At 43.6% G+C, this 20,737-nt stretch overlaps 1 protein-coding gene across 1 annotated transcript in view; it reads right to left on the bottom strand.

Moving 5' to 3' along the window:
• DMXL1 (Dmx like 1) overlaps positions 1–20,737 on the bottom strand; it is a 230,094-nt gene that overhangs the window by 119,831 nt on the left and 89,526 nt on the right. Inside the window, exons 5-7 of the mRNA XM_069753398.1 lie at positions 18,874–19,006; positions 12,648–12,714; positions 8,231–8,409 (exon numbers count right to left, since the gene is read on the bottom strand). Of these exons, the coding sequence (XP_069609499.1) occupies positions 8,231–8,409; positions 12,648–12,714; positions 18,874–19,006 (379 nt within the window). The remainder of the gene's footprint in view (positions 1–8,230; positions 8,410–12,647; positions 12,715–18,873; positions 19,007–20,737) is intronic.

Genomic DNA, 20,737 nt, shown 5'->3' with positions numbered 1-20,737 from the left:
GGCGTGGGGGTGGAAGGTCCTCGAAGTTGGTGGAAATGGAAATGGTGGATTGGTAGGGGGGGGGGGGGGATCTCACGAGGTCCTGGACTCCCCTAAGGAATTTTGGTTGGACGGGGTCTGTCCAATCCTATGGAAGGGTTAATCAAGGGACCCGTCAATTGTTTAGTGGTTCGGACAGGTTGGTTATCATCTGCCCCCAAGCTGGTGCATAGCGGCTGGGGGTAAGACTTAACCTGGGGCCATGGTGGGCTGTGGATACTTACGATTATGCGTTTGGGGCTTCGAGGAACACACTCCCTCTTTTTGGACTTTATTGTTAAATCGTTTATTAAATGTTAATAAAAGGCTGCTGTGGCCAGTTAATCCAAATTCAGTGTAAAGTTTTTATTCAGCAATGGTCACTGCAACAGGTACTTGGGAGAGGGTTTGGGTAAAAAGGAGTTGGGTAAGGTGGTTGGTTGGGGAGAAGGTTAACTAACATGTAAGCTAATTTGACTCACGGATACCCTAATGTCATGTTCAAGGACCAGTACCTTGCATTGGTAAATTTGATCTGTGACTTGGATCGATAACCAACATGTGTCCAATTTATTTTTGCAGACACTCGGGCACCACAGGCTGGAACAGAAGCATGCTCTAACCCAATTGTTCTCATTAAAGTTATAGAACTACAGAATACAATTGGCGGAATTAGAAGATGGTGGAGATTTCCTAATGGTTTGGTCACAAGTGGGAGATTTCTAACTGAAAATGTATGAGCTTACTCTGCGCATCTTATGTGCATGATACAGAGAAAAAAGACATTCACACCGATCTCCAGTGACAGAAATGTATGTAACAAATTTATTTAATGCACTTAGAATAGATCATGAAAGTGTAAAGTACAATACTTAACAATAAATGTAAAAGGTATGGGGATAAGGGATAACTTCCTGATCACTGGAGGTGAGACGGCTGGGACCCACACGGCTCTGAAGAGTTCACCTGAAGGAAGTGGAGGTCGAGCATGCACCTTTCCTCCATTCATTCTCAATGGGCCAGACTCGCAATCTCCGGCATGCCCATCGAGAATGGAATGGAGGTGTGACCTCTGCTTTATACAGACGGGACTCAGAAGAGCTATATTATCGGAATCAGTTGGGGTCCCAGTGGTCGGACACCCAACAATCGAGAAGGTATCCTCTAGCTTATGAATAAGGGGAAACTTATAAACTTGGTACATAGCCTAAACATTAGAAGGCCTATATTTAAAGGGGTTTTCTAGTCAAAACTGATAAGTCTGTCGTCATTCTGTGTGACTGCAGACTTATGAATTCCCCTAGGACACACGCACTTTGGTCTTCGGGGATTCACCGGTTTCAGAACCAGGAACAGAGCGTATGCATGAGTTATACAGAGCCCGGACTAGTGGAGTATAAATAATAATAATAATAATCTTTATTTATATATAGCGCTATAACATATTCCACAGCGCATTACAGTTTGCACACATTATCATCGCTGTCCCCAAGGGGGCACACAATCTAGAAATGTATGTATGCATGTATGTAGGTAGATACAGCTCTGGCAAAAATTAAAAGACCACTGCAAAATGTTCAGTTAGTCTGATATTTCTCTTTATAGGTATATTTTTGAGTAAAATGTAAATTGTTCTTTTAATCTATAAACTTCTGGCAACATGTCTCCAAAGTTCCAAGCAATAAACTTTGTAGTTTTTCTCTGACAAAAATGGTCAACACAAATACAAAACAAAACATTGCTTTCAGACCTCAAATAATGAAAAGAAAACAAGTTAGTAATCATATAGAAACAACAATACTAATGTTTTAACTCAGGAAGAGTTCAGAAATCAATATTTTGTGGAATAACCATGATTTTTAATCACAGCTTTCATGCGTCTTGGCATGCTTTCCACCAGTCTTTCACGCTGCTTTTGGCACAAAGATTTAAGCAGTTCTTCTTTGTTTGATGGCTTGTGACTATCCATCATCCTCTAGATTACATTCCAGAGGTTTTCAATGGGGTTCAGGTCTGGAGTTACAGCTGCCCATGACAGGGTTTTGATGTGGCGGTCTCTTAATTTTTGCCAGAGCTGTACAAACATGCATACATACACATACATGTATATATAATAACAAAAGCCATAGAGACCCTGAAGGACAAGGCCTGCAAAAACTTCTATGCCATACGAAGGAAACTATACCATCTGAATCAGCTAGTGAGGGTCTGGTTAAAGATCTTCAGTGCCATAATCACTCCAATCCTCCAGTACGGCAGTGAAGTCTGGGGCCCTCACACATACCCAGACTGGTCAAAGTGGGATTCCAGTCCAACAGAAATATTCAACCTGGAATTCTGTAAACACCTTCTCCAGGTCCATCGGAGCACCACCAACAGTGCCTGTCGGGCTAGTTCCAAGCTCCCATCACCATAAAGTCATGCTACATATAGGTGGTCCCCACAAACTCAGACCGTCGGAACAGCTCAACCAAACCAAACCCAACCTGACCGAACAGTCAACCAAAGCAATCTGACAAAAGCCTGAATCAGGAAGATGGTGGGATGGTAGGTATGGTCAGTGACTGGAAGAACAAGATCAGCATATCAGCACCCCAGAGACCGCCAAATCCTGAACCTGTATAGACTCTGTACTCACAATCTGGTTGGCTGGCACAGACATACAGTCATGGCCAATAGTATTGACACCCCTGCAATTCTGTCAGATAATACTCAGTTTCTTCCTGAAAATGATTGCAAACACAAATTCTTTGGTATTATTATCTTCATTTAATTTGTCTTAAATGAAAAAACACAAAAAGAATTGTCCTAAAGCCAAATTGGATATAATTCCACACCAAACACAAAAAAGGGGGTGGACAAAAGTATTGGCACTGTTCGAAAAATCATGTGATGCTTCTCTAATTTGTCTAATTAACAGCACCTGTAACTTACCTGTGGCACCTAACAGGTGTTGGTAATAACTAAATCACACTTGCAGCCAGTTGACAAGGATTAAAGTTGACTGAATCTCTGTGCTGTGTCCTTGTGTGTACCACATTGAGCATGGAGAAAAGAAAGAAGACCAAAGAACTGTCTGAAGACTTGAGAAACCAAATTGTGAGGAAGCATGAGCAATCTCAAGGCTACAAGTCCAAATCCAAAGACCTGAATGTTCCTGTGTCTACCGTGCGCAGTGTCATCAAGAAGTTTAAAGCCCATGGCACTGTGGCTAACCTCCCTAGATGTGGACGGAAAAGAAAAATTGACAAGAGATTTCAACATAAGATTGTGCGGATGTTGAATAAAGAACCTCGACTAACATCCAAACAAGTTCAAGCTGCCCTGCAGTCCGAGGGTACAATAGTGTCAACCCGTACTATCCGTCGGCGTCGGAATGAAAAGGGACTGTATGGTAGGAGACCCAGGAAGACCCCACTTCTTACCCCGAGACATAAAAAAGCCAGACTGAAGTTTGCCAAAACATACCTGAAAAACCCTAAAACGGTTTGGAAGAATGTTCTCTGGTCAGATGAGACAAAAGTAGAGCTTTTTGGGCAAAGGCATCAACATAGTTTACAAGAGAAAAAAAGAGGCATTCAAAAAAAAGAACACGGTCCCTACAGTCAAACATGGCAGAGGTTTTCTGATGTTTTGGGGTTGCATTGCTGCCTCTGGCACTGGACTGCTTGACCGTGTGCATGGCATTATGAAGTCTGAAGACTACCAACAAATTTTGCAGCATAATGTAGGGCCCAGTGTGAGAAAGCTGGGTCTCCCGCAGAGGTCATGGGTCTTCCAGCAGGACAATGACCCAAAACACACTTCAAAAAGCACTAGAAAATGGTTTGAGAGAAAGCACTGGAGACTTCTAAGGTGGCCAGCAATGAGTCCAAACCTGAATCCCATAGAACACCTGTGGAGAGATCTAAAAATGGCAGTTTGGAGAAGGCACCCTTCAAATATCAGGGACCTGGAGCAGTTTGCCAAAGAAGAATGGTCTAAAATTCCAGCAGAGCATTGTAAGAAGCTCATTGATGGTTACCGGAAGTGGTTGGTTGCAGTTATTTTGGCTAAGGGTTGTGCAACCAAGTATTAGGCTGAGGGTGCTAATACTTTTGTCTGGTCCATTTTTGGAGTTTTGTGTGAAATGATCAATGTTTTGCTTTTTGCTTCATTCTCTTTTGTGTTTTTTTAATTTAAGACAAAATTAAATGAAGATAATAATACCAAAGAATTTGTGTTTGCAATCATTTTCGGGAAGAAACGGAGTATTATCTGACAGAATTGCAGGGGTGTCAATACTTTTGGCCATGACTGTAGCTACAAGCCCGGGTAAGACAGACTGTGCCTCCACTATGACCTGGAGAATGAGACCCACTTCCTGCTACACTGCACCAAATTTTCAGCAGTGAGGGACATTCACTTCAGTAGACTATTAGATCTCTTTCCAGATTTCAGCTCCATAAAAGAGGAAGAGAAAACATACTGTATATCCCGCTGGGGAAGAACAAAGCGCAATGGAGAGAGGAGCGCAGTATGTGAGCGCATACCATAGGCTGTGAGAAAGACAACCATGATATGCCATGGGCTTCCTTAGCCTCCACCCTGTGCCCCATCCATCGTTTCTACAGTTCCCACCTATTATCCCCACAGTCCCTACTCTCTACTGTACACGTGCTTAGGCAAAACTAATGTTTATTTGGTTCTGCCAATAAAGTTTCTCTGAAATTGAAAAATGTGTGTGTGTGTGTGTGTGTGTGTGTGTGTGTGTGTGTGTGTGTGTGTGTGTACACACACACACACAGGTGCTTCTCACAAAATTATAATATCAAAATGTGAATGAATTTCAGTTCTTCAAGACAAAAAGTGAAACTTATATTAAATAGAGTCATTACAAACAGAGTGATCTATTTCAAATGTTAATTTCTGTTAATGTTGATTATTATGACTTACAGCCAATGAAAACCCAAAACTCAATTATAGCAGTAAATTAGAATAATTAACAAAAACACCTGCAAAGGCTTCCTAAGCATTTAAAAAGGTCCTTTATTCTGTTTCAGTAGGCTCCACAATCATGGGAAAGACTGTTGACTTGACAGATGTCCAGAAGGCAGTCATTGACACACTCCACAAGGAGGGTAAGCCACAAAAGGTCAATGCTAAAGAAGCTGGCTGTTCACAGAGTGCTGTATCCAAGCATATTAATGGAAAGTTGAGTGGAAGGAAAAAGTGTGGTAGGAAAAAGTGCACAAGCAATCGGGATAACTGCAGCCTTGAAAGGATTGTTATGAAAAGGCCATTCAAAAATTTGGGGGAAATTCACAAGGAGTGGACTGCTGCTGGAGTCATTGCTTGAAGAGCCACCACACACAGATGTATCCAGGACATGGGCTACAAGTGTCGCATTCCTTGTGTCAAGCCACTCATGACCAATAGACAAGGCCAGAAAGCGTCTTACATGGGCCAAGGAGAAAAAAAGAACTTGACTTTTGCTCAGTGGTCCAAGGTGTTGTTTTCAGATTAAAGTAAATTTTGCATTTCATTTTGAAATTAAGGTCCCAGAGTCTGGAGGAAGAGTGGAGAGGCACACAATCCAAGCTGCTTGAGGTCTAGTGTGAAGTTTCCACAATCAGCGATGGTTTGAAGAGCCATATCATCTGCTGGTGTAGGTCCACTGTGTTTTATCAAGACTAAAGTCAGCGTAGAAATCTACCAGGAAACTTTAGAGCACTTCATGCTTCCCTCTGCCGACAAGCTTTTTGGAGATGGAAATTTCATTCTCCAGCAGGACTTAGCACCTGTCCACACTGACAAAAGTATGACTATTTGGTCTAAAAACAACAGTATCACTGTGCTCGATTGGCCAACAAACTCGCCTGACCTTAACCCCGTAGAGAATCTATGGGGTATTATCAAGAGGAAGATGAGACACCAGACCCAACAATGAGGATGAGCTGAAGGCTGCTATCAAAGCAACCTGGGCTTCCATAACACCTCAGCAATGCCGCAGGCTGATCGCCTCCATGCAGCGCCGCATTGATGCAGTAATTGATGCAAAAGGAGCCCCGACCAATTATTGAGTGCATTTACTGAACATACATTTCAGTAGGCCAACAGTTTGGATTTTGAAATCATTTTTCAAGCTGCTGTTATAAAGTATTCTAATTTACTGAGATAATGAATTTTGGATTTTCACTAACTGTAGCCATAATCATCAACAGAAATAAACAGTTGAAAAATATCACTGTTTATAATGACTCTATATATGTTTACAGTATTAAAGAACTGAAATAAATTAACATTTTGATAACATTCTAATTTTGTTGGAAGCACCTATATGTATGCATGTGTATATATATATGCACATACACACAAACATACATACACATATATGTACACATACACTAATCAATGATATGAGGCGTTCAGATAAGCTGTGGAGGAGGTCGGCCACATAGTTCAGAGATCTTCTGAAGAGGGCTGCAGAAACCAGTGTGGGGGATGGGGACAACAGAGGACTGAAATCAGTTCCCTGCTGCTGACCCCTGTAGTAAGCTCTCCTCCCCCAACCTCTTCTCTGTCTGTATTTGGTCAGTATTTTACATTAGTATTTGTAAGACAAAATCAGGAGTTGAAAAGTAAAACAGAAACATGGCACCACTTCTGCATTTTTCACCCACCCCTGGTTTTCGCTTACAAATACTGATGTAGAATACTGATCAAATACTGAATATGTACATGTGGCCTTAGCCAGGCTCTTCCTCCACCAATGTACTGAGTAGGCTCTGCGGCTCAGGCCCCCAGACTACAGGTGAATAGTCACCATTGGGATGCACCCTGCAGGGGTACAAAGACGGCAGCCAGTGAGAGCTCTCACCAGTCTTCAATTCCTGCAGGCTGCGCACCGCTCTCTCCCTAGCTATGGGTATCCACATGATTGTGAGAGGGGCCCGGTGTCAAGCAGCACCGGGCCCCTCTCCCTTCCGCCGTAATCTTGACCGAGTGGACGGATAGCGTCTGAATGATCTGCCGCTATGGGCAGTACGCCCACTCCTCTCCACCTTTGAGCTCTGGTGCAGTTGTCTGCACCTGCTTATGATAATGGATTTGTGGTAATAAGAATAACACCTGCTCCGATTACAAGGATAGCGCTAAAGTGAAAACAATTAAATTACCAGTTCCCATTCGGCATCTGTATTTTTATAGTGTTAAGCTATGTTCACACTAACATATGTTAACAAAATTGTACCAAGAGGCAACACATTTCAAAATGTGGCACCTGGTGAAATCAGGTGATTTTTCACCATGAAGTTGTGGCCCATCAGGCATTTTTCCTGCAGTGGAAATGTAACATTACATGGCAACCACTCAGAGGACTAGATAGAGACCAATCCCTTAGAAGGAGTTTTCCAAGAAAAACAATGTTTATCCAAAAAACTTAAACTGCTACCAAACAGCTATCAAAATACCAAAGAGAGATTTACTTACCTTCCTTTGCTAAAGCGACAGCTCTCCATTGCTTAGGCTAGTTTCAGACTTGCGTTCGACCGGGCTGCGGATGACAGCCTAATTCCTCCGTTAAGCAACGCCCACTGCCGCACCTCTTCCTTCAGCTCCGCCTACGTCTGCATGCGTCCTGCGTATCCTATCTTTAACATTGGGTACGCAGGCCATGCGGATGTATGCAGATGCCTCTGCATGCATCCTTTTTGACGCTGCGCTGAACTGCGTTGAGCGCGCCAAAACGACGCATGTGGATATGGGCGGAGCTGAAGGAAAATGTGTGGCAGTGGGCGGGGCTTAATGGAGGAAGAAGGCTTTCATCCGCAGCCCTGCCGAATGCTAGTGTGAAACTAGCCTTACTCAGTCAGACGGCTGCAATGTCACGACTGCAGCCAATCACCAGGCTCAGCATTGATACCAAGTAGGCACAAGATCCCCTGGGCCAATTATTGGCTGCATTGATCCCATCAGCTGTAATTGTGATGTCTTTGCTGCAGCCCATCAATAAAGACCACAGAACTAGTGGAGAGCAGGCACTGCAGTGAGGAGGGCGAGTAAAAGTTAGGTATTTGTGTAATAGTTTGCTAACAGTTGAAGCTGATGAGTTCCAAAATGTAATTTTCTGAAAACCCTTTTAATAAAAGTGTGATATTGCTTATTATTAAGATTGCTTTTCCTGTGTAACTGACAGTCAGCCATTGATGCAGGACCTATAACGTGCACTGACCGTGGCATGAATTTACTTGTCTTTCTCCAGGAAAACCCAGTTACTGCTCGAGGATGAGCAAGGTAGATAAATGAGAATTCCACCTCTCCTTCACCTTCCTTTTCTGGACTGGTAACTGGAGATGAAACAGCTGAGTGCCAGCTTTCAGTATTGTACCAGACCTTTACAAGGCAGTCATCCTGTGAAAACAGGCAGATAAAGAACATTCAGGTGAAGCATGAAAATAAAGCCTGAAGACAACTGAACAATATCCAGAAAACCATACAACTCTTAGGCCGTGAACTTCGTACTGCCCCCGAGCCTTCAGAGAAAAAGAAAGCACAATGAAGCTGGTACTTTCTAATGATATGATTCTCTGATACTTGGGCATCCTAAAACGTAAAATCAATTTCCAAGAATATGAGATCAAAGGTGAGAACTTTTCCTGCTGCATTCATAGCTAATGAAGCATATAGCCATACATCCTGGAAGCAAAAATCAATGCTCATCTTGTGAACACACAACAATGTGACCTCTGAAGAACACGGCTCTTTGGGGACTTAAAGTTTATGCATCACCAAAAAACTACCCAAGTTCATGTTAAAATTTGGTTTTAATTGCATTTTTTTTCCCATGTCATTAGCTTTCAATTTTTAGTTTGGCCACAAAAGTTTACATTAGGCTGATACCTACTGTTCTGTAGAGATCACTTCAGCAATCACTTCATCATCACAGGCAAGATACATTCACCTTACAGAAATGCCTAAATAATTATGTTCTAAATGTATCTGGTTTTGACTGTATCCTTCTATTTTTTTAAAAAAGTTATAAATTGAGAAAAAATTATTAAAAACATTAGAAAGGAGAGGAGTTTAGACACTAGTAGAGGTTTTTAATATTAGACAGCGTAGGACCATACCAATCAGGGTCACCTAGCTGACGGTGGGATGGCTTTTATAATATTTGTGATTGAAAACAGTGTTACTAAGAACCCTGTGTTATTAACATGCACTTTTGCTTTTCATTTATTAGTTACAGCAGGGTTTACTTTATTTTTCTTCTTGTAGGTTTTTTATTAGTAGAATAAAGTAAAGAACAGAAAGCAAAAGTACATATGATACAAAGTTAAAAATGGTGACAATTTTATAGGACTTTGTTTAAAATATAAAGTATACATTTAAATTTGATAAGAATTGGTTTTTTTTCAACCTTGCTTAAGAGATCCTGCTGAAATAAATTCTGGTGTATCTGGTGAAAGTTAAAGCCTACACAGGTCAAGATGGCACGCAGCATAACAACACTTTTTACAACGTTATGGAGGCAACATTATCGACTTTAAAAGTTCTAAACCACCAATTGACTATGTGGTCAGGTGAATGACGGAGGGGACATCATCCCATTGATCAAAGGACTCATCCGCCAATCGTTGGAAAAGACATCACGACATCCAGGTCCAGCACAGAGCACAAGAGCAGTGGTGCTGGAGCGGTAAATATCACCTGTATGTTTTATCATGGTTGAGGCCTACAGAAAAAGGAATAGAACCCACCATTTATTCTTTCCCTGTTAAGTGAACTTACATAAATTGTATTTTGTAGCTATATTTTACCTTTTATTAATCATAGCTTTCATCATAAGCATTTGGATAATTAGTACTTTACAATTGGTTACTTTTGTGTATCTATGTAAAGCATGCGTGGTCTTTTGCAGGCGATGATGCGCCCTGTATTTCTGATTAATTTGAAATAAAGCCTACATTTCTTCTGGTTACTGGACCTCAGGCGGGTTCCCACACATCTGAAGAAGCAGGAAGGTGAGCTGAAGGTGTACTTATTATTGTCGCTCTATAAATAAGGGTATGTTCACACGTTCCTGATTTCCATCCTTTTTTTTTCAGGACTGTTTTTTAAAAAACTGCAGCTCTTGGCAGAAAACGCAGGTCCTTTTTTTGGTCCTTTTTTTTGTCCTTTTTTGATGCGTTTTTTGATCCTTTTTTTTATGCAGTTTTGTATGCAGTTAAAATGGCTGAAAATACCCTAACCCTACCCCTAACCCTACCCCTAACCCTATTCTAACCTTAGTGGAAAAAAAAAAAAAATTCTTAATTTTTTTTTAATTGTCCCTACCTATGGGGGTGACAAAGGGGGGGGGGGGGGAGTGTCATTTACTATTTTTTTTTTATTTTGATCACTGAGATAGGTTATATCTCAGTGATCAAAATGCACTTTGGAACGAATCTGCCGGCCAGCAGATTCGGCGGGCGCACTGCGCATGCGCCCGCCATTTTGCAAGATGGCTGCGCCCAGGGAGAAGACGGCCGGACGGACACCGGGTAAGTATAAGGGGGGGAGATTAGGGCACGGGGGGGGGGGGGGGGCATCGGAACACTGGGGGTGGGGCATCGGAGCACGGGGCGGTGGGATTGGAGCACGGGGGGGCGGGATCGGAGCACGGGGGGGCAGCCACACTCCGCCCACGCACTTCCGCCCGCTTCCCCGCACTTCCTGCTGCAGCGGTTCTGCACCACAAACCGCAGTAAAACCCGCAGATATTTTTTTCATCTGCGGGTTTTACTGCGGGTTTGACCTCACAATGGAGGTCAATGGGTGCAGAACCGCTGCGGCTCCGAAAAAAGAAGTGACATGGTACTTCTTTTTTCCCGCAGCTATTCAGCGCGGCTTTTTTTTTGATTTTCCGCATTGTGGGCACAGCAGTTCCTGTTTTCCATAGGGTACAATGTAATGTACCCTGCATGGAAAACAGCTGCGGACCCGCAGCGGGAAAATCGCGGCAATTCCGCATGAAAAAAAGGATCGTGTGAACATGGCCTTACCGGTATGTGCAGCTACTGCCTGGCATATACTACATCACACTGATATCATAAAAGATTCATGCCAGAATCAAAATCCCCATTCAAGAAAAGTACATTGATAACATGCCCTGCCACGGGTATACTTTATTTATCCAATGATTCAGCATTTTATGTGTCCAAACTAAAGATGAATATGTGAACAGGGTGGTAAAGATGCCCACACATTAAACTAAAGTTGTTGAAAATGGACACTTTTAACAAGACTTTGACAGGAATATTTTAACAATGAATAATAATAATAATAATTTTTATTTATATAGCGCCAACATATTCCGCAGCGCTTTACAAATTATAGAGGGGACTTGCACAGACAACAGACATTACAGCATAACAGGAATACAGTTCAAAACAGATACCAGGAGGAATGAGGGCCCTGCTCGCAAGCTTACAATCTATGAGGAAAAGGGGAGACACGAGAGGTGGATGGTAACAAATGCTATAGTTATTCGGACCAGCCATAGTGTAAGGATCGGGTGTTCATGTAAAGCTGCATGAACCAGTTAACTGCCTAAGTATGTAACAGTACAGACACAGAGGGCTATTAACTGCATAAAGTGAATGAGAACATTTTTTTTTTTTTTTAAATAGGCCACACAGGGATCCTTACATTAATGCATTGAGGTGGTAGGCCAGTCTGAACAAATGAGTTTTTAGGGCACGCTTAAAACTGTGGGGATTGGGGATTATTCGCATTAACCTAGGTAGTGCATTCCAAAGAATCGGCGCAGCACGTGTAAAGTCTTGGAGACGGGAGTGGGAGGTTCTGATTATTGAGGATGCTAACCTGAGGTCATTAGCGGAGCGGAGGGCACGGGTAGGGTGGTAGACCGAGACCAGAGAGGAGATATAGGGTGGTGCTGAGCCATGGAGTGCTTTGTGGATGAGGGTAGTAGTTTTGTACTGGATTCTGGAGTGGATGGGTAACCAGTGTAATGACTGGCACAAGGTAGAGGCATCGGTGTACCGATTGGTGAGGAATATGATCCTGGCAGCAGCATTCAGGACAGGACGATGAACAATCGTATTTGCCGAGAATTCGCAAGGAATGTTCCCAGATAGATTCTCCTTCACCCGCTGCCGTTAAACACATTTGGCAATAGTAACGACAGAGCAAAAATAGGTAGGTCTGAACTGACGCAAAGACTGGAAGGCAGGCATCCATACATTCTCTGTTCACCCAACATCACACAGGGAGAATGGCTGAATGGGGCTGACACACCACCCAAAGTGTGAATATTAGCCATCATTGGATGGCGGAGTTTTGGGAGTGTGCAGCCAGCTTTCCTGTTTGGTTTTAACCCATCCAGGCATCATAATTAAACCACCATTATTATGAGGATTTGTTAACCTTCAACTGTACTTTCTGCAAGTGTGCCTTCTCAGCTATAAAAAAAGAACTCAGGAACAGTTCCTAAAGCCACTTTTTTGATAAAATTTGGATCTCACTCCACTTTTGAAAAGCCCCACCCCACAAACATATGCAAAAACATCTCTGTGAACAAAACATTATAGTCCCAACTTGTCTTAATAATCTCTTACCAAGATACAAAATGAGGAAACGCTCACCTTTCCAGCTGTGGCAAAAAATTCTCCGTCTGGTGAAAACTTCATAAGATGGACTGAAAAAGCGGTTCTGTAAAGAAACACATTTTTTGATGAGTATAAGACAAAGCTTTACCTCCAAAGCAAGCAAACACATTTGTGAAGACCCAGTGACTAGCGATTCACATACCTTTTACCAAAAGAGAGTCCCTTACCAAAGCATTGCCTAGTTTATAGTCATTGAGACAGATGATTTCTCGCCTTCTCTTACATCAAACAACATTCAGTTTATTCTGGTGTAAAGGTACCTTCACACATAACGATATTGTTAACGATATTGTTGCATTTTGTGACGTAGCAACGATATCGTTAATGAAATCGTTATGTGTGACAGCGACCAACGATCACGCCCCTGCTGGGAGATCGTTGGTCGCTGAAGAAAGTCCAGAACTTTATTTCGCCGCTGGATCTCCCTGCTGACATCGCTGGATCGGCGTGTGTGACACCGATCCAGCGATGTCTTCACTGGTAACCAGGGTAAACATCGGGTAACTAAGCGCAGGGCCACGCTTAGTAACCCGATGTTTACCCTGGTTACCATCCTAAAAGTCATGGTAAATGTCACACAGACAGTACAGGAGGAGTGCAGAGAAGCAGAGCGCCGGGGACAGACAGCGGTAGGTAAGTATGTAGTGTTTGTTTTTTTTACTTTTAGGATGGTAACCAGGGTAAACATCGGGTTACTAAGCGCGGCCCTGCGCTTAGTAACCCGAAGTTTACTCTGGTTACCGGCATCGTTGGTCGCTGGAGAGCGGTCTGTGTGACAGCTCTCCAGCGACCAAACAGCGACGCTGCAGCGATCCGGATCGTTGTCGGTATCGCTGCAGCGTCGCTTAATGTGAAGGGGCCTTAAGAGTGGTCACCTTTGTTTTAAGGATGCACAGAGAGGACATCTTCCATTCTGGAGTGTTGTTTTTACTCACTAAACTTGGGTGCATTTCATATATACAGATGTAAACATCATTAAAGGGAATGTGTTACCAGCTAATTGCTATGCAATCTGACAACAGCATAAGTAGGAGCAGAGAGCCCAATTACAGCGGTTTGTCACTTACCAGGCTTTGTTTTGCTGAATCAGTAGTTTATCAACAGAGACAACTTGTCCAATCCCTCCCAGCACTGATTAGCAGCTCTCTGTCACTATACAATACACACAAAGCTGTGCTGTGGGTCGGGTTATAACCAGCTCAGCTCTGCCAGATCTGCAGTAGAGAAAACTCTGACTATCAGAATTGCTGCACCCCGTAAACTAAGTGATACACCACATGAATCAGAGTCTCTGTCCCTACCTCACAACGCTGTAAGATTGCATGCTCACGGATCCCTTAAAAGGAGGCCTATCACTGGTACATAGCTGGGCATTTTATTTAAAGAGAATTTCCCACCATATAAAAATGGACAGTTTCTGGCTTATTCACTCTCCAAGAATAGTTCAGATTATTCTTTGTAAAACTCGGCCATACGATTCAAGAAATAAAGGCCTTTTTATTTGGTGATAATTTTTATGGTCTTTATCACAAGATAATAATGCAGAGCTGCTACAGATGCACCCCCAGGGAATCCTGTAAGCCAGGGGTGTCAAACTGCATTCCTCGAGGGCCTCAGACCATACGTGTTTTCAAGATTTCCTTTGCATTACACAGGTGCTGGAATCATTCTGTGCAGGTGATCAAATTATCACCTGTGCAATACAAGGAAATCCTGAAAACATGACCTGTTTGCAGCCCTCGAGGAATGCAGTTTGACACCTCTGCTGTAAGCCACACAGCCTTGTAAAGAACATAAATATATTGAGGCTAATATGAGAGCTGTGTGACTGATGAAATAAATGACAAAAGAAACAGAATACTTGACTAGCACTAGCACTGTTTGGGGACAGTATAGCTGCATTCTGCTATACAGTTTGTCATGATACCAAATCATTACACTTCGGCCATCCATGAAAAACAGAACCGGTAGAAATAGAGAGGTATACGTGCATTGCAAGTTTATTTATACATTATTTAACACAGGAGCCTATTGGGGATGAAGTGGAAGCAGATGGCATAAATGGAGGCACCCACTAAGTGTACATTTTTATCTGCTTTTTTACCCACTGTACATGACTACATTACGAGGAATCAAAATATAAAATTTGCTTGAACATTGTTATTATTTTGAGACTCCCTCCTTCATCCCTTCAGACCTACTACTGGCCAGAGATGACTGGACATCGTGCAATCAGATTCGGTTATTGTAAATGAGCCAAATTCAAATGGATCTTAATGTGCGCAATCATAATACCGAAGAAAAAAAAACACTCATTTGTTTACTTTACAACTTACAAGCTCTATAGGGAGCCGTCTGGTACTTTGAACGTGATAGATAGATATATATATATATATATATATATTACACACACTATCGTTCAAAAGTTTAGGGCCACTTAGAAATTTCTTTATTTTTTAAATAAAAGCAAAAATAAGTTTTTACATAGTGGAATGTGTTAAGAACAATAAAACCTAAAAATGATAAACGTAAATCACAACTAATACCCCACGGAGGTCTGGAGTTGGAATAATGCTCAAAATCAAAGTGGAAAATGAAGTTACAGGCTGATCGAACTTCAGTGGAAATGATGCTCAGTAGTGTGTGTGGCCTCCACATGCCTGTATGATCTCCCTACAACACCTGGACATGCTCCTGATGAGGCGGCGGATGGTCTCCTGAGGGATCTCCTCCCAGACCTGGACTAAAGCATCCCCAACTCCAGGACAGTCTGTGGTGCAACGTGAAGTTGGTGGATGGTGCAAGACATGATGTCCCAGATGTGTTTAATCGGATTCAGGTCTGGGGAACAGGCGGGCCAGTCCATAGCTTCAATGCCTTCATCTTGCAGGAACTGCTGACACACTTCAGCCACATGAGGTCTGGCACTGTCCTGCATTAGGAGGAACCCAGGGCCAACCGCAGCAGCATATGGTCTCACAAGGGGTCTGAGGATCGCATCTCGGTACCTAATGGCAGTCGGATACCGTTGGTTAGCACACGGAGGGCTGTGAAGCCCTCCAAAGAAATGCCACCCACACCATTACTGACCCACTGCCAAACCGGTCATGCTGAAGGATGTTGCAGGTGGCAGATCGCTCTCCACGGCATCTCCAGACTCTGGCACGTCTGTCACATGTGCTCAGTGTGAACCTGCTTTCATCTGTGAAGAGTACAGGGCACTAGTAGCGAATTTGCCAATCCTGGTGATCTGTGGCAAATGCCAAGCATCGTGCACGGTGTTGGGCTGTAAGCACAACCCCTATCTGTGGACGTTGGGCATTCAGACCATCCTCATGGAGTCGATTTCTAACCATTTGTGCAGACTAATACATATTTGTGGCTGCTGGAGGTCATTTTGCAGGGCTCTGGCAGTGCTCCTCTCCTCCTGTTCCTCCTTGCACAAAGGCTGAGGTAGTGGTCCTGCTGCTGGGTTGTTGCCCTCCTACAGCCCCCTCCATGTCTCCTGGTGTACTGGATTGTCTCCTGGTAGCACCACCAGCCTCTGGACACTACGGTGACAGACACAGCAAACCTTCTTGCCACAGTGCACATTGATGTGCCATACTAGATGAGCTGCACTACCTGAGCCACTTGTGTGGGTTGTAGAGTCTGTCTCATGCTACCACGAGTGTGAAAGCACAACCAACATACAAAAGTGACCAAAACATCAGTCAGAAAGCTATTGGTACTGAGATGTGGCCTGTGGTTCCCACCTGCAGAACCACTCCTTTATTGAGTGTGTCTTGATAATTGCCAATAATTTCCATCTGTTGTCTATGCCATTTGCACAACAGCATGTGAAATTGATTGTCAAACAGTGCTGATGTTTAATTATTCCCTTTATCTTTTTGAGAAGTATATATATATATATTCTCATTTAAAGATTTATCTGTATTTTCATGACTAGGAAAATTGTACATTCGCACTGAAGGCATCAAAGCTATGAATTAACACATGTGGAATTTTATTCTTAACAAAAAAGTGTGAAACAGCTGAAATTTTGTCTTATATTCTAGGTTCTTCAAAGTAGCCACCTTTTGCTTTGATGACTGCTTTGCACACTCTTGGCATTCTCTTGATGAGCTTCAAGAGGTAGTCACAGGAAATGGTTTTCACTTCACAGGTGTGCCCTGTCAGGTTTAATAAGTGGGATTTCTTGCCTTATAAATGGGGTTGGGACCATCAGTGTTGTGCAGAAGTCTGGTGGATACACAGCTGATAGTCCTACTGAATAAAGAGAAGTTTTGGCGTGCACTCAGTCTGCTAGAGGCGAGGTGCTGGTGTAATGGACCAATTGGTCCTAAGTAATAATAAATATTTGTAATTCACCGCACACTCTAATTGAATTCTGTACAATGAGTATATGCAAATAAAATGTGGATTTATTTATACACTTGGGAGCATAACAGAATAAAGCAGCTCATGCGATCTGACACAACGTTTCGGCTCCTCCGGAGCCTTTTTCACGTGATCGCTTATTCCAGTGTGAGAGGAACATACGAATGAGGGAAAGAGATCCCAATGGTGACACTTACACTAATGAGGTTGCAACGGCCTATGATTGACTGCTGGCCAGATGAGGGTACTCTGTTTCAGTCGCTGTGCTAAGCGGCGCTCCCGCATTCGTATGTTCCTCTCACACTGGAATAAGCGATCACGTGAAAAAGGCTCCGGAGGAGCCGAAACGTTGTGTCAGATCGCATGAGCTGCTTTATTCTGTTATGCTCCCAAGTGTATAAATAAATCCACATTTTATTTGCATATACTCATTGTACAGAATTCAATTAGAGTGTGCGGTGAATTACAAATATTTATTAGTCCTACTGAATAGACTGTTAGAATTTGTATTATGGCAAGAAAAGCAGCTAAGTAAAGAAAAACAAGTGGCCATCATTACTTTAAAGAAATGAAGGTTAGTCAGTCCGAAAAATTGGGAAAACGTTGAAAGCGTCCCCAAGTGCAGTGGCAAAAACCATCAAGAGGTAGAAAGAAATTGGCTCACATGAGGACCTCCCCAGGAAAGGAAGACCAAGAGTCACCTCTGCTTCTGAGGAGAAGTTTATCTGAGTCACCAACCTCACAAATCGCAGGTTAACAGCAGCTCAGATTAGAGACCAGGTCAATGCCACACAGAGTTCTAGCAGCAGAGACATCTCTACAACAACTACAAAGAGGAGACTTTGTGCAGTAGGCCTTCATGGTAAAATAGCTGCTAGGAAACCACTGCTAAGGACAGGCAACAAGCAGAAGAGACTTGTTTGGGCTAAAGAACACAAGGAATGGACATTAGACCAGTGGAAATCTGTGATTTGGTCTGATGAGTCCAAATTTGAGATCTTTCGTTCCAACCACCGTGTCTTTGTGCGACGCAGAAAAAGTGAACGGATGGACTCTACATGCCTGGTTCCCACCGTGAAGCATGGAGGAGGAGGTGTGATGGTGTGGGGGTGCTTTGCTGGTGACACTGTTGGGGATTTATTCAAAATTAAAGGCATACTGAACCAGCATGGCTACCACAGCATCTTGCAGCGGCATGCTATTACATCCGGTTTGCTTTTAGTTGGACCATCATATATTTTTCAACAGGACAATGACCCCAAACACACCTCCAGGCTGTGTAAGGGCTATTTGACCAAGAGGGAGAGTAATTGGGTGCTACGCCAGATGACCTGGCCTCCACAGTCGCCAGACCTGAACCCAATCGAGATGGTTTGGGGTCAGCTGGACCGCAGAGTGCAGGCAAAAGGGCCAACAAGTGCTAAGCATCTCTGGGAACTCCTTCAAGATTGTTGGAAGACCATTCCCGGTGACTACCTCTTGAAGCTCATCAAGAGAATGCCAAGAGTGTACAAAGCAAAAGGTGGTTACTTTGAAGAACCTAGAATATAAGACATATTTTCAGTTGTTTCACACTTTTTTGTTAAGTGTATAATTCCACATGTGTTAATTCATAGCTTTGATGCCTTTAGTGTGAATGTACAATTTTCATAGTCATGAAAATACAGATAAATCTTTAAATGAGAAGGTGTGTCCAAACTTTTGGTCTGTACTGTAGATAGATAGATAGATAGATAGATAGATAGATAGATAGATAGATAGGTGTTGTCTTATATAATTTCTGAAAAAAGAAATACAGACATTTTGTATATGAATATCTTACTTGCACTGCCAGATACATGTCCAGTTGCTAAAATCCGTGTATGGCTTCTCCTGAGAATCATCACCGGATAACTTTTCTATCGGCACATTGGACCATAGATGTAAACTGCTTGAGCCAATCAACAGACGTGTTCCTGAAACAAATCGACATGGATTCAGTAAGTTTGGGTTCTTATACTAAGGCCATTGTCACAGGGCAGAAATCTTGACAGGTGTGCAGCAATCAGTTTGTTTTTACGCTTAAGCCAGAGATAAGTTTAACCCCTTAGCGACCGCCGATACGCCTTTTAACGGCGGCCGCTAAGGGTACTTAAACCACAGCGCCGTTAATTAACGGCGCTGTGGAAAAAGTCAATAGTGCCCCCCAGAGGACGATTTTCTCCGGGGTCTCGGCTGCCGGGGGTAGCAGAGACCCCAGAGAACATGATTTGGGTTTTTTTTTAACCCACCCCGCATTTGCGATCGCCGGTAATTAACCGTTTACCGGCGATCGCAAAAGAAAAAAAAAAAAATGCGATCTCTTTTTAATTTCTCTGTCCTCCGATGTGATCGCACATCGGAGGACAGAGAAAAGGGGTCCCAGGTGGCCCCCCAATACTCACCTAGCTCCCCCGATGCTCCTCGTGTCTCCCGGTGGCGGGCGCATGCGCAGTGCGCCCGCCGGCCGGCACCGGGAGAATCTTTGGGGTCTCGGCTGCCGGGGGTAGCCGAGACCCCAAAGAGCATGATCGGGGTCGGTTTTACCGACCCCTGTTTTGCGATCGCCGGTAATTAACTGTTTACCGGCGACCACAAAAAAAAAAAAAAAAAAGTAAAGTGTAATTCTCTGTCCGCTGATGTGATCGTACATCAGAGGACAGAGAAATAGGGGGATTCGGGGACCCTACAATACTCACCTGTGTCCCTGGATCCTCTTGCTTTTCCTCCTGGCCGCCGGCAGAAGAACATGGCGGACGCATGCCCAGTGCGCCCGCCATCTGTCTCCATCTGCCGGCCGGCAGGAGAACAGCAGTTGGGGCTAAAATTAGGGTTAGGGGTAGGTTAGGGGTAGGGTTAGGGGTAGGGTTAGGGGTAGGGTTAGGGGTAGGTTAGGGCTAGGGTTAGGGCTAGGGTTAGGGCTAGGGTTAGGGCTAGGGTTAGGGCTAGGGTTAGGGTTGGGGCTAAATTTAGGGTTAGGCTTCTTTCACACTTACGTCAGTACGGGGCCGTCGCAATGCGTCGGCCCGACATACCGACGCACGTTGTGAAAATTGTGCACAACGTGGGCAGCAGCTGTAGTTTTTCAACGCATCCGCTGCCCAATCTATGTCCTGGGGAGGAGGGGGCGGAGTTACGGCCACGAATGCGCGGTCAGAAATGCCGACGTACAAAAAAACGTTTCATTGAACTTTTTTTGTGCCGACGGTCCGCCAAAACACAACTGATCCAGTGCACGACGGACGCGACGTGTGGCCATCCGTCACGATCCGTCGGCAATACAAGTCTATGGGCAAAAAACGCATCCTGCGGGCACATTTGCAGGATCCGTTTCTTGTCCAAAACGACGGATTGCGACGGAATGCCAAACGACGCAAGTGTGAAAGTAGCCTTAGGGTTAGGGTTGGGGCTAAAGTTAGGGCTAGGGTTGGGGCTTAAATTAGGGTTAGAGCTGGGATTAGGGTTAGGGTTTGGATTAGGGTTGGTATTAGGGTTAGGGTTGGCATTATGGTTACGCTTGGGATTAGGGTTAGGTTTGGGATTAGGGTTAAGGTTAGGGTTGTGATTAGGGGTGTATTGGGATTAGGGTTAGGTTTGAGGTTAGGGTTGAGATTAGGATTAGGGGTGTGTTGGATTTAGGGTTTTGATTAGGGTTATGGTTAGGGTTG

This window comes from Ranitomeya imitator, chromosome 1 (genome assembly GCF_032444005.1).
Source record: "Ranitomeya imitator isolate aRanImi1 chromosome 1, aRanImi1.pri, whole genome shotgun sequence".
NCBI classification, from domain to species: domain Eukaryota; kingdom Metazoa; phylum Chordata; class Amphibia; order Anura; family Dendrobatidae; genus Ranitomeya; species Ranitomeya imitator.
Note: the sequence above shows the minus strand (reverse complement) of the source record. Positions and strands in the feature narration are given on the sequence as shown.